Source organism: Plutella xylostella, chromosome Z (genome assembly GCF_932276165.1).
Source record: "Plutella xylostella chromosome Z, ilPluXylo3.1, whole genome shotgun sequence".
Taxonomy (NCBI): Eukaryota; Metazoa; Arthropoda; class Insecta; order Lepidoptera; family Plutellidae; genus Plutella; species Plutella xylostella.
The window spans coordinates 5,816,070-5,829,654 of record NC_064012.1 but is presented as its reverse complement, the minus strand read 5'-3'; the positions used below and the strand labels follow the sequence as shown (position 1 = coordinate 5,829,654).

At 39.1% G+C, this 13,585-nt stretch overlaps 1 protein-coding gene across 2 annotated transcripts in view; it reads left to right on the top strand.

The window, feature by feature from the left end:
* The first annotated feature begins 39 nt into the window (after nt 1-39).
* LOC105387418 (WD repeat-containing protein 47) overlaps nt 40-13,585 on the top strand; it is a 38,844-nt gene continuing 25,298 nt past the window's right edge. The window contains exons 1-4 of one of the 2 annotated variants that reach the window (XM_048632851.1): nt 40-245; nt 2,366-3,812; nt 4,144-4,239; nt 4,903-4,948. In XM_048632851.1, coding sequence (XP_048488808.1) covers nt 2,368-3,812; nt 4,144-4,239; nt 4,903-4,948 — 1,587 coding nt within the window. In that variant the 5' untranslated portion in view covers nt 40-245; nt 2,366-2,367. Of the gene's footprint in view, nt 246-2,365; nt 3,813-4,143; nt 4,240-4,902; nt 4,949-11,397; nt 12,028-12,103; nt 12,504-13,585 lie in introns of those variants that run through there. The other variant, XM_048632852.1, reaches the window with a different exon arrangement.

Below are 13,585 nucleotides of genomic sequence, written 5' to 3'. Positions count from 1 at the left end.
GCTATCTGACAAAAGCATAGACAATTTTGACATCGTCGTTCGTTGCTGTCGTTCGTTGGTGGTGTTATTGCTCTCTACAATTTTCTTGTTCTTGTTCTTGTGGATTTTAATGATACACTCGAATGAAATCAACGAAATCTTTACGGTCCATTTAAAATTCAATATGTATTAGTGAAAAATAGTGCGAATGTGTTGGAAATTGGCTTAGGGTCCACAGCCGAATATTTAATAGGCAAACCTGGCAAGTAAGTAGATTCAGTAAGATTTAAAATATCTTTATGTGTTGTAGTTTCTCTAACTGTAAACTAGAGATTCCAGTTTTTTGTTTTTGTTATCAATTTCTAATACTTAATTAAGTTCATTCGATATATTCCTAAGTATAGCATGGTGTAAGGTGGTAAAATCGTTTCTGGTAGGCTTTATATGGATCGTAACATTTGTGTAGGTGGGCGCAATGGTTTAGTCACACTGTACAGAAAGAAAAACACGAAATAATCAATTTGTTGCTATTTTTGAATTAAATAAAAGTTGTATGAAATAGTGATGAATTTCTTAGGAATGTGAGAGGTGTCAGAGACGCTCCAATAATTTCTATTAGAGTTTGGTGTAAGTGGGTGCAGAACATGCTATGTTATTTCCATTTAGCTTTCTCTACTATATATTTAATAAACTGATTTAAAACATAACTTCTCTCCAACTCATTAAACATCCAATGGCAATACATACCTTAAATTCTATAAATATATTTTATTGTAGAAAATTTATTGAATAATAAAAAAATAGCTCTTATAACTTAGCTCTGAAATGAAACATCTTATCTTATATTAGATGTTTCATTTCAGAGCTAAGTATAATGTATAATATATTAATTAATTGAATAAAGAGCTGCTTATTTCACAGTGGAACACATCATACAATTTTTAGTCTTATACAATGGATAAAATGATTAAATTCTTTCTAAAACCATGAAGTTCCATTTACTTACTGAATCCTTTACAATTCTTCTTTTTATTGTTGTTGGTGACAAAAGCTCTTATGCAAGACTAGGTTTTGTTGCCATGGTGAAAGGAGCCAATCCTTTGTCATGTAGTCAAATACAATAGTAATCCTGTCCAATAAGATACATTTTTATACTAATTATCAGTACAATATATTGGTGATTTGTGACAAGGGACCAAAGCTAACACCTATTTATGGAAAGGAGACCTTATCACAACTAATGATTGAATGAAACTTTCTACAGTTGCTGCTTGTTTGTGCAAAAAAATGCATACAGTTTTAATAACTTCATATACATATACATATGCACACAACTGCACACCCTGCGGTAATCCCCACAGGGGTAGTCAGAGGTGGCTCACAAAGCGAGCCATCCACTTTTCGCAGCACATCTGTACTCATGTGATAGGTTGCAAACCATATCGCCGTTTTAGGATAAGTACAATGCACTTAGGATACACATCTAGAATCTAGATGTGCAGGTTTCCTCACGATGTTTTCCATCACAGTAAGAGCATGTGGTAATATTGTACTTAAACTCCTTAATTGAAAACACAATTGAAGAATTCATTGGTACAGGCCAGGACTTGAACCCACAGCCTCTCGATTGAGAGGACATTATGCCACCACCACTCTTACAGTTTTATTTTTTTTAATATCTGAAATTTTGCTTAGAATATTAGCTTATTCTAGAGTAAGAGTGCTGCTGCAGTGAACAGATTCAGCCTATGCAAGATAAATATGTATTTTATTTTATTTACCATAATTGCTTGTTTTTTTAAGTATATAAAGAATATCAATATAACAGCAACAGTATTACTTATTTTATAATATTTATTTATTACATTAAAAACTCTTTATTGTATACAACATACATACATAATACACACACATACAATGAAACAAGGCACAGAATAGTTATCATTTAAATAAGTATACAAGGGTGTACTTATTGCTTAAATTGTATTTCTTCCAGTCAAATCTGCCTGAAGGTTAAATAATATAATATAACAACCCATGTTCATGAGAGACTAGCTAAAAGTACTCTAAAGATTTGAAATACTTGGAAAACTCTTGTCTTGAAAGGACTTGGTAGACTCCATTTTCCAGATTTTACAATGTTCTATTCACGAAAACACTCTCCAAACCTAAATTGCTGATGAACCAATTAAACTAAACAAATTCATGCATGAAAGCCAGTTCGAAAATCAACCACAGATATCCAATACATGTAGGTCTAGGACATAAAGTAGTTTAATAGCCCAACACCACCATAATTAGCATAGTGGCCACGCTTATAAGGACACAGGTCAGATATGTTTTATTAATGCATTCCACTCGTGACTCACTACTGTTTTCTCTCTAGCGATGCCGTCGACGCACCTGAACCTTCGCGAGGATGACGTGGTGCGTCTGGCGCTGGAGTTCCTCCACAACCGGGACCTGCACATCACGCAGCTGTCGCTCGAGCGCGAGACCGGCGTCATCAACGGCAGCTTCGCCGACGACGTACTCTTCCTCCGTCAACTCATCCTCGACGGCCAGTGGGACGACGTGCTCGAGTTCATACAACCCCTCTCCGCCCTCAAAGCCTTCGAAACAGACAAGTTTAATTATGCCATCCTCCGACACAAGTATATTGAACTTCTCTGCATCAGATCCGAAATCAAAGCGTACAATAACGTGGAGAACATTGTTGATGAAGTCGTCAAAGTGCTCAGCGATCTCGAGAAGCTCGCGCCGTCTAAAGAGGAGTATTCCAACTTGTGTCTGTTACTGACGCTGCCGAGCATCACGGACCACGTGCAGTTCAAGAAGTGGAACCCGAGCAACGCGCGCGTGCAGTGCTTCCGCGAGGTGTACCCGCTGGTGGAGGCCTTCCTGCCGTGCGACAAGAAGAGCGGCGGTGTCGTGGCCAAGAGCGCCAAGAACGACCGCCTCATGCAGCTGCTCATCAAGGGCATCCTGTACGAGTCATGCGTGAATTATTGCCAGGCGAAGGCGACCGGGTCGAAGGAGGCCCAGACGAATGAAGTGAACTTCTCGCGGCTGCTCGACGGCTCCGGGTTCGACGAGTCGGACCTGAGCCTGCTGTCGTGGCTGCAGTCCATCCCGGCCGAGACGTTCAGCGTGCCCTTCGAGCAGCGCATGCTGAACGTGGACGTGGAGAAGCTGGAGCGGCCGTCACTGCACACGTCGTGGACGGAACACATGCTGGTGACGCCCATCAAGCCGCGCACCTTCCCGCACCTGGCCATGCCGTTCCGCCGCCCGCGCTCGGCCGCCGACGCCATGACGCGCTCGCTGCGCCCGCTGCCCGACGGCGCGCCGCGCCTGCCCGCTGTCATGGCCATGTCCGCCGTCGACTACAACTCGTCGTCGTGCTTCGGCGCCTTCCACCTCACCGGCATCAAGGGCAACAAGCTGATGAACACGTCCGTGGACCGGCTGTTCGACAACAAGAACGGGGAGAGCGTGTTCCACGGGTTCAATGAAACGCTGAAGCCGATAGATGAGCAGCTGAAGCCGATCGGGGAGTCGAAGACGAACGAGAGCAGCGTGGGTGCTTCCACGGCCACCACGCCCGAGCACCGGCAGGACTTCTCGTCGGCGTCCATCTCGACGGCGGCGGCGTCCACCGAGCGCTCGTCGCTGGCGGAGCCCCCCGCCCCCGGCGCCCCCGCCCCCGCCCCCGCCGGGCCCGACGGGGACTTCCGCCGCGAGCTGCTCAAGGAGTACCAGATACAGAAGCAGCGCGAGTGCGACGACTATCTCCGGAACCTCTACTCGTCCGACATGAAGCAGCAAAATGCGTAAGTTTAGTTCCGTATTATTTTATTAACATCCGACCGGCACAGCAGTTCGATAGACATTATTTGTGGAAACTCTATCTATGGCATAACATATTAACTATCCCGGACATTGTTAACGTTAACTTACCCTTTCCGCCGCTTTGTTTCGAAGTTTGGTTAGGATATCAAGTCAGATTACCTGACTATCAATACCGTATCAGAATGTTGGATCTTTAATTATAATCTACTCCTAGGTACTATTCATTGAGAGAAACGCGGCCAGTAATTCACTATTTTAATGAGATGTTTACATTTCGGTTTTTATTAAACATAATATTTTCTTACATTTCAGCCTAGAGCAAAGTGGAAACATATCCCCTGGTATGCTGTCAAACATGAAGAACACATCAATCAACCCTGCGGAGCCGAACGACCAGCTCTTCATGAGGTATGCATCAGAGATATCTTGAATGTAACTGCCGCGATACAATTAATTATCTCTAACTAGCTAACTACATCATTATACAGCACGCGTCATTGCCTTGCTATATCCGCTGACGACTTTCCGATCTCAGCCTATAATTTTTTTATATATAAAAAATATGAATTTGTTTTGGACTTTTCATTTTAAATTTTCTATGACCATCGTTTTGCTGCAGGATGTAGAGTTTTGTTCAACCGTAAAAAGCATCCGTCGTTAAATTAATAACTGTGTCTAGAACGCTCGTCTCTAGGCCATTACCATTTCCCTCTGTTGCATTTTCCGCGGTACAGTGAGCTCGCATTTTTTTTCTGAATACTAGATGGCCAATTACTTTGCAGTTTTCTCAAACAAGCGAGCATGTCAGTGGTCTATGTTGTCTGTGATCAGTGAATGAGACCGCTTCATCGAGATTCTTATTTTGAATTTTCGAATTGGCTATGGCGCCGCTCCGTGATAAGTCTTGTTAAGGTGTATTGACCTTCGATTGTTTTCTTTCAAACGTGTTTTGTTTTTGAGTTTGGTAGATTAGATATGCTTCGTAGTTTAGTTGAGTGGCGTGTTTTTAAACAGCTACACTTCTTTGGGAGTAATTTTAGATGTTTTAATCGTTTTTTTTGTCTTTTTCAGGAAAAATGAAATGGACGGCAACATAGAAAATATCAACGCCATGAACGTAAGATTTTCACTATTATATAAAACTGCTTTTAGTAAATTAAACACTATGTGTTTCTTAGTATATTTTTATGTATGTACATAATATTATACCTACTAAGAATGGGCCTGTAATTACGGTTCAAACAAACGGGCTCACAGCACCAGAGGTGCTGATACACGCCTAAAAGTGATACCAGTAGCGATGTTATCCTTGAAAATAAATAAAAAGAACTTATATCCTTGAAAAATACATTCATATGGATACCATTATATTATGTCGCAGTCATCTGGTTCAACCTGCTGTGTGATTGAATCTCTGGCTCGGTCATTGAATGACAATATCACTAAAGATCAACTCGTCACGTCGTTGAATATTACGTTCAACGTCTTAACTGAAAGTCATTTAGCGAAGGCGTTGAATGGGATATGGCAATTTAGTAATGTTTATCTAATGTTTTTCTTTGGGTTCCACACAGCGTAACATTAACGTGAATTAATTGTTATTGTGTAACAAAAACACTATGTCACAAAGCTCTAATCTCACAAATAAACTAATCAATAACAATCTACGTACCTTGATTTTGTTGTTTCATAATTGCCAGCAGCGGCGGCGTAATAATAGGTAAATCCATGCTGTCACATTATAAATAACAAATAACGTACTTTAAAGTTAAAATATCAATACAGTGCCTTTTGTGCCAGCTGTTTGACGCCATATTTGTTTTTTGACTACTAGCACTGCAGTGGTTTTTTTTTACAAAATTCAATCACCTGATTTTGCGTCCGCGCTGTTCAAACGGCTATGTTTTAATCCGCTAACTAGTTGGACGTTTAGTGATGCTTGTTCAATCAACGCTCGGCCTAGTCATTCAATTGAACACTGTCATTCAATGAGCGAGCTGGTGAGTTAAGTAGTAGTTTAGTATTTAACCAGATGACTGCGACATGTACATAACACCTAGCTATAACATTTATGTGCAGAAACATTCACATATTTTTTCGTTGCTAAGTCAGATTTTATGGCGGGTAGCAATAAAACGAGTGACTGTAAATTACAGTTCTAAGTGTCAAAATTAATTAATTTGGGTTATAGAATTACTAAGTGAGCGACTGACTGCGAGTGACGAGAAATCAACAGAACAGCAACTTACAAACATTAATTTGAGTTACTTAAAATACAAAATGAGCAGCTTCATAATGTTTGAGCGACCTAATATTTGTTTGAGTGTCAACGTTACGTCCTGCATTTTTTTCAATATTTGGCAAATGTATTTTTTATACTGAGCAGCATTTTATTTTAAATGAAGTGTTTCGAGTACACTAATGAGCAGAGTATAATGAGCTCACATTTAAAAAATAAAAATAATATGAAATAACTATTTGAAGAAACACTATTCTATTAGTTGAGAAATTTTATTATTGAAATATAAGGGTAATTAAATAAAACAATGTACTCCGTAAAAGTTAAGTAATATGCATGCATTTATTTCAATCAAATGAACAAAAAATAAAATAAGACGCATCAGTCAACTAAAAAAAACTTCTTATTAATACTAAGAAACATTGATAGGTATGAGGAGCCCTACTACAACTCACCTGACTGCAACGATTCGTCGCCCCACCCGCGCCCCCATTCGAATTCACGCGCATTTAAAAATCTGTAGTTTTCATTAAAAAAGCGTATCTAAATAAAAAACATAAGCCCTCAAATAGAATATCAGTAACCAATGATCATTAATAAAGCAGCATACAAAACTTTGCTCAAAGTGAACTTTTTAGTAGTTCGCTAAGTTTAACCTTACTTAGAAAAATCGAATCTATATCTTAATATTGAAGTTGCTCTCTCTGTATTTCCAGTCGCTCACTTAGTAATTTAGTCGCTCGGATAAAATTTTAATATCTGAAATGGATTTATCACAATCCACTTTTTGTAAGCTCGTTCTGGATTTTATTATAAATCAATATTCGTCGTGAGTTTAGTTAATTTTTCGCTTACTCAAATTCATACCGCTCAAGTTATTAAAACAGTATGTCATCATCAGTCGCAAAGTTTTTTTTTGTTCGCTCGTTTTATAATTCCCCTTTTATGGCGAAGCAGAGAAATACTAAATTATTGTTTTTAATACAGATTCATTCTCTTCTTGCTCTAGTATTTTCCAGCGTGCACTAAGCTGGTTAAACTAATTAAATAACTTAGTTACGAAAGTACTAATAGTAGGAAGTATTTTATAAAAATGCACTCTATATTATCGGAAAATTTTCAAAAGAAATACACACTAAACAATGTGACCCTTAAAGACACTGTTATTCGGTATGACTATAGTAAAACTCGAAAATGGAACGAGATAGTGTTATAGATCCGAGATCAGCTTTTTGAGTTCCAGCAGCATAAAAATCCATACACATATATAGGTACATACATACCTACATATTCTGCTCACGACCAACGTTAATTCAAAGGGGTAGTCAAAAGCAAGCGATTTTATTTTGTTACTAAATCCTCTATAGCCCCGTTATTGATCTCAGTCAACAAAGTTTAAAAATGAATGCTGTATCATTTAAAAATGTTTTTTAAGTATATTTTTTCAAGTTATTCCTTAGTTAAATATCTAGAGCTAGTTAGATTTGATTTTACCAGAGGAGTCTGTAAATAAAAAAATATTACCTGGTTATAATTAATTTAAGAAAATAATAAATTACACAGGTTGAGTCCAAATTATTTTAACAGCCAGCCAGCTCATTTAGGGAGTGTCTTCCATTAGGTTTTATAAGTATACACACCATTTTACATACTTTTAAGTTCCATATTTGAAAGATGCCTCTGGAGCCCCCTGTTTATTATTCGTATAAGAGCACTTTTCCCTCCAAATGAGGAAGTTTTAATATGACTTTCGTCAAGAATGTATTAATTTTACGACGAATAAAAAAAGTTTGATTATTATTTAAAGGTATGGCGCATGGCTATCTGCTCCGTTCAGTTGGTCAATTCAATAGATCTTCTGATGTTTTTACTAACAGGAAAGCCGGAAATCCCGTCTTCCAAGTTTTAAATAATTTAAATCAAATTTTATCAGAATGAAGTAACATTGTTCGCCGGTCAAGAAGTTGGTAATGGTATAAAAGCAAATCCAAAATTCGCCAACGCATCGATATTTCGAGCCAGATATTTTTTTTACCGAGAAGTAAACACCTACCCGAAAAATGTATCAAAATAATTATTAATTTGATAAATTTTTCGGGTAGGTACATCCAAATGTATATTTTCAATTTCACTGCTATTATAAACGCTGCGCCTCCTAAATTTCTGCACTGTGATATATTGCTAATTTGCTATGCGTAAATATTGAGGCTGTGTAAAGCGTAGTAGAGCTTGGAAACTTAGAAGAATCTTAAACGTAAATTTCTATTTATTTACTCTTTTACAAATTTAAATAAAATGTTTTGTTTTATATTAATTATTACTGGAAGAGAAATAACAAATGATATCTACGAAAGATTCTCTAGATAATAAATTAACATGCATAGATAATAAAGATATGTATTTTATCTATTATATGTGTAGATAGAGAGTGGCGTTATGAAATACGTGTTGACTAGACTTGACTATTAAACTGATGACAGTTCGTACAAATCACATTCGTTGTTTTGTGAAATCCACACAAGGCAGAGCCTGAGCTTCGGTAGATGCACGTATGAAGTACCTACCAAATTATTTTACATCTTTAGTGCCCAATTTAGGTAATTTGAATAATCCCTACCAATACCTGACAAGTCGTAAACTTAAGTACACTTGCCCAAAATTAATAATGCACATGCAGATCTTCACACCCGAATCATTAAATCGTAAGAGCCTTAAAAAAACACTTGCATTTTGCACCTTGTTCGAAAGAAATAGGAGTCAATATCATGTGTCACATAATCGAAAACAACCGATCTGTCAAAGATTTCTATGCGCATTATCAATTTTGGAGCACTGTATGTTTTGTGTCGGAAAATGTGATTTTAATCTGTGATAGAAAGATGAAAGAAAATAAAAAATAAGCTATTATATGGCTATAGTGTTTAAAATGTTAAAGATATTTATAATCTATTCTTATAAGATATTTATTTAAAGAATCATATTAAGTGAAAACTTAAGGGTAAGATTTTATAATTAAATCCCCTTGTGTTTTGGATTAGCAATGTTTGCGGTCTTGCGGCTTGGCTGCAACTTATGTATCTATATCTGCTTTGCGCCAAGACCACTTGAGTCCAGTGAATGTTTTACCTACAATGAATCCTTTGAATCAATTAGACCGGATGGTCGGTCAGTATCGCTGGATGTTGTAACGAGGGTCCCAATTTTTGATTGCTTATGGTTCTTGTAACCATCTTCAACACAAATGTGAAGACTGTGCTTCTATACGGATGCGAGACCTGGAAGGTCACTAAGGGCATATCACACAAACTTCAGGTCATCAACAACTGTCTACGAACTATCATACGAAGACACTTGCCGAACACCATCACCAATGTCGAGCTATGGAAGGTTACAAACCAAAAGCCTATAGACATAAACATCCAAGAGCGAAAATGGCGATGGCTGGGCCACACACCCCGAAGACCTGACGATCATATCCCGAAAGTGGCCCTACAATGGAAACCCCAGGGCGGTTCAAGGCGACCCGGTCGACCATCTCATACCTGGAAGCGGTCCATATTCAGCGAGGCCCAAGAGAAAGGGAAGTCGTGGCCAGAGCTCAACTTGCTGGCCCACGACAAAGAAGGATGGAAGCGCCTGGTGTCGTTCCCAGACTCCTCGGAGGAGTAGCGGGATTGAAGAAGAAGAACCATTGGTATGAATTTCATATCTTATTCATGTAAAAAAAATATTCGTTATGTGATCATATTCTTATTAACTTATTATTAGTGTACCTACAGTCAGCATAATACTTACATATTATATTCATTCCAGACACAAAGGTACAACCCTCCAGCGCAAACATTTTAATGCTGTAATGTATGATACTAAATCGGTTTTACAACTAAAATATATCATAGTCATCATAGTTTAATTAAATCACAATGAGTGACATGAGACGGTCGTCATATTATTTAAATAAATTTAATGGTGATAGGTCATAGGTACCTAATATTATTTTAATATTTTCTTATATTTATTAAGTTGTTTCTACTCCGCACTTCATAACTACATACAGCCTCAGCGTTTTCCAACATGATTAGACCGTAATTTACAAGTCCGTCATAAGCATAAGACAAGATTCCGCTAATTTGTTTAACAAGGAAGCATGAAATCAAGGAATTAATCGTATTAGCCAATTACACGTAGCAGCATGGGTGGTAATATACGACCGGCCCATAATAGTCTATTTACTTATTAACCGATTTAATTTAAAACATACAAGTGGGCATCTTAGTCATTTAATATAGAATCTATTTATTCAGCGTTAGAGTGCTATTTGACAATATTTAAATTTCACCATTTATGTATTATAGGTATGACATTGAATAATTTAATAGATTTGATAATTTTATATTTTATCTACGCGCCGCGTATCAATTTGTGTCGTGTTCATAAACTTTGAATACTGATAATGATAATTAGATTCCTTGTGAAATTCCTGTGTGGTGATGAAATGTATGCGTTATGTGCTATATTTATTTAGCATGTTTGCGGAGCTATCAATCACTTTGTTAGCCTTTTAAAGGCCTGAAAAATACCTTAGGTATAATGAACTTTATTCACGCGTTTTGATAATAATAGATTTGTATAATTATATTGCATTTTTATAATTTTTATATGTCTTCGGTACGCAGATCTAGCGTAATGTATATAGCCGTTCGTGGTTGGACGAAGTAGGCTGGAGATAGTCCTATTGGACAGAGGAGTATTAGCTCATAATAAATCATGCTATAGCTAAAATGTGGTATTCAGTGTATAGTCCAGTCCAAGACTCCAAAATTATCCATGGACCCAGACTGTCCACGCTGGATTTTATTTACCGTTAAGTCATCGCAACATCTAGCCGAGGGCGTCCCACACAAAGTTAGTCAACTATTATCTCTTAGCAGGCGCTACTTAATATTACTTATATTGTATTACATATATAAATGGTACAATTTATTGATTGTTTTGGTAGCATCTTCTCCAACGCATCAATTAATTTTGCCTTCTGTTAATTGCGATGTAACAAAAACTATTATAGTCAATTTTGTTGTTAAACTTAAGCCCACGCGCCTGAGTAATATTATTATGTCGTCATGTTCTCTGGGATATTTTTGTCCGATGAAATATAATTATTTAGTACGTTTTTTTATGAATGGACAAATTTTATACAATCGCAAGATAATGAATGGAAACGCGGCAAAACCTACGAGAGAAAGTGACAATCGCATATAATCGAAGGTTTATAAAGTAATTATCGATGTTGATAAGAAAATTATCCATATTTGCAAGATAAAACAAACAGATGCATTTCCCTATTGTCGTAAGTAAACAGAGTGCCGTGTTTGTTTACACGACAAGCCTACCGTAACGATTCTACTAGAACACAGGAAATGTCCGCAGAGACTCTACCGGTACCTACTTCACATTGTCCTCTAAGTACCCGCGGCCTTGGCTGAGCTGGCGACACCCACGCCGGTTGTTTATTATCGATGGGCAGCACAAGAAGAGTATTATTTACCTCTTTGTCGCATATATTTATAGTTGTGTGTAATTGTGGGTCTGATAATATCGTTGTATCTTGCCGCGTGAGTCAGCGCCCGCGCCGCCGCTCAGTCGACGCGGCGCACTCGCGGCCCGTACCTGTGTCACTTCATGGTCAGCGCGCCCGCGGATAAAACTAGTTAGTGAACCATGACGGCGGTGAAGCGAAGGTCGGACATGCGCCAGCTGGAGTCCATGTTCGGAGGGCTGGGGCTGGCGGGGCGGCGCTCCCCGCGGGTCACGTCGGTGGTGGAGCCGGACCCGCACTGCGACGTGCACGGCCGCCGCTCGCCATCGCACCACCGCTCCTCGCTCTACTTACACAGCCGGGAGTCCACCCCGGGACACTACCGGGACTCGGTGTCGCCCGTCAACGGCCTCATCATCAGGTGTGGTTGCCATCTAATTAGTTGTCACGTATGTATTGATCATAATAAGAACGGGAGTAACGGTGTGGTTGTGCAGGCGCCGCGAGTCACTCGGCTCGCCGGGGCCGCGCGAGCTGGAGCACCCGGCGTCGTTCCCGAGCCTGCTGCGCGCGCCGCGGCGGGAGACGCCGAGCCCCACGCCGCGCTGCCCCTCCAGCCGCCACTCCATGGGCTCGTACCCGGCGCTGGCCCGCCAGCTCGGCTACAGCTGCGTCAGCTACTCGCGCCCCGACTCGGCGCTCTCGTCCTGCAGCGTCCGAGACATGAAGCGCGACTACGTGGGCTCCATGAGCTCTCTGTCCAGGAAGAGTTCAGTGGACACGCGCAAGTCGTCGAGCGACTCGCTGGACCACTGGCAGCCGCTCAGCTGGGACTCGGACCACACCACCTCGCCCTCCTCGCCAAAGACGTTCGAGCCTCTCATATACGGATACAAGGTAATTCAAATGGGTCCGATCAATTTTGCGCAATTTATATCATTATGTGTGGCGAAGGTTGTATCTGTATGGGATAATGCGTCATTCATGAATTGCCTGCAGCGGTGCGGTGTTATATTGCATCGGCCGGCCGACGAGGAAAATGCATCTGTTTGTGTTGTAATTCAACATGTATAAATGTACTTGTTTCATTCTCGAGGCGGTAATAAAACAAACAAATGATACTTGAGCTAGAAGTGTATGTAGTTCATTTGTGTATGATTTTATTTTCCGTTCATTAAACTGCGCAACAGAGATTAGGATTATGATAGATCCTGGTATTACGGTAGGATTTATTTTGGTAACTAATTGTCTTTTCCGTCTGGTCAACGTAGGTACATATAATAAGTAAATATAAGGCTTATACCCGTAAGATAGAAAAATCAAATGATAACGACCGTATAAGTACAGAAGGCGGATAATAGCCTCCTGACCCCGAGAGGTATAAATGTATACATTGTTAATAAATTTTTAAAAAATAGAAAAAAATACTACTGAACTGTTTTGTCGCTTTGTCAAAGAACAAATTGTTTTAGGGATAGGTACTTTATAAAACTTTAAAGGAATAACAGGGATACTCCATAAAACTTTTAATATAGGTATTTTTAAACTATATATTATATTTTTTTTCAATGTCCTACTCATAGCACGCCAGGTGTCAGGAGTATAGGGTGTTATAATAATAGGAAACTGTATTAATTTCGTGCATTTCCGTAATCGATGCCAACAATATTAGCATGAGTCGTGTAGAAATAAGAATATGTAGTATACATGGAAGTCGAAAAGAGTGCGTGTATAGGAAGAGGCGTAGAATTCATTATGATACACTTTCTTGTACCGGTTACGTATCATCAATAAATAATCTAGTTACGCATGCGAACCGACTGCTTTATGAACTCGGCCACATAACACCAGCGTCTAAACGTAATGGATGTCACATAACGCTACGTAATATGGTAATAGTCGTCCCAAACTACACGGACGGTACCGTGAGAACCAGAATAAAGCATAAAAACAATGATGCATTTAAATCAGATTTTACG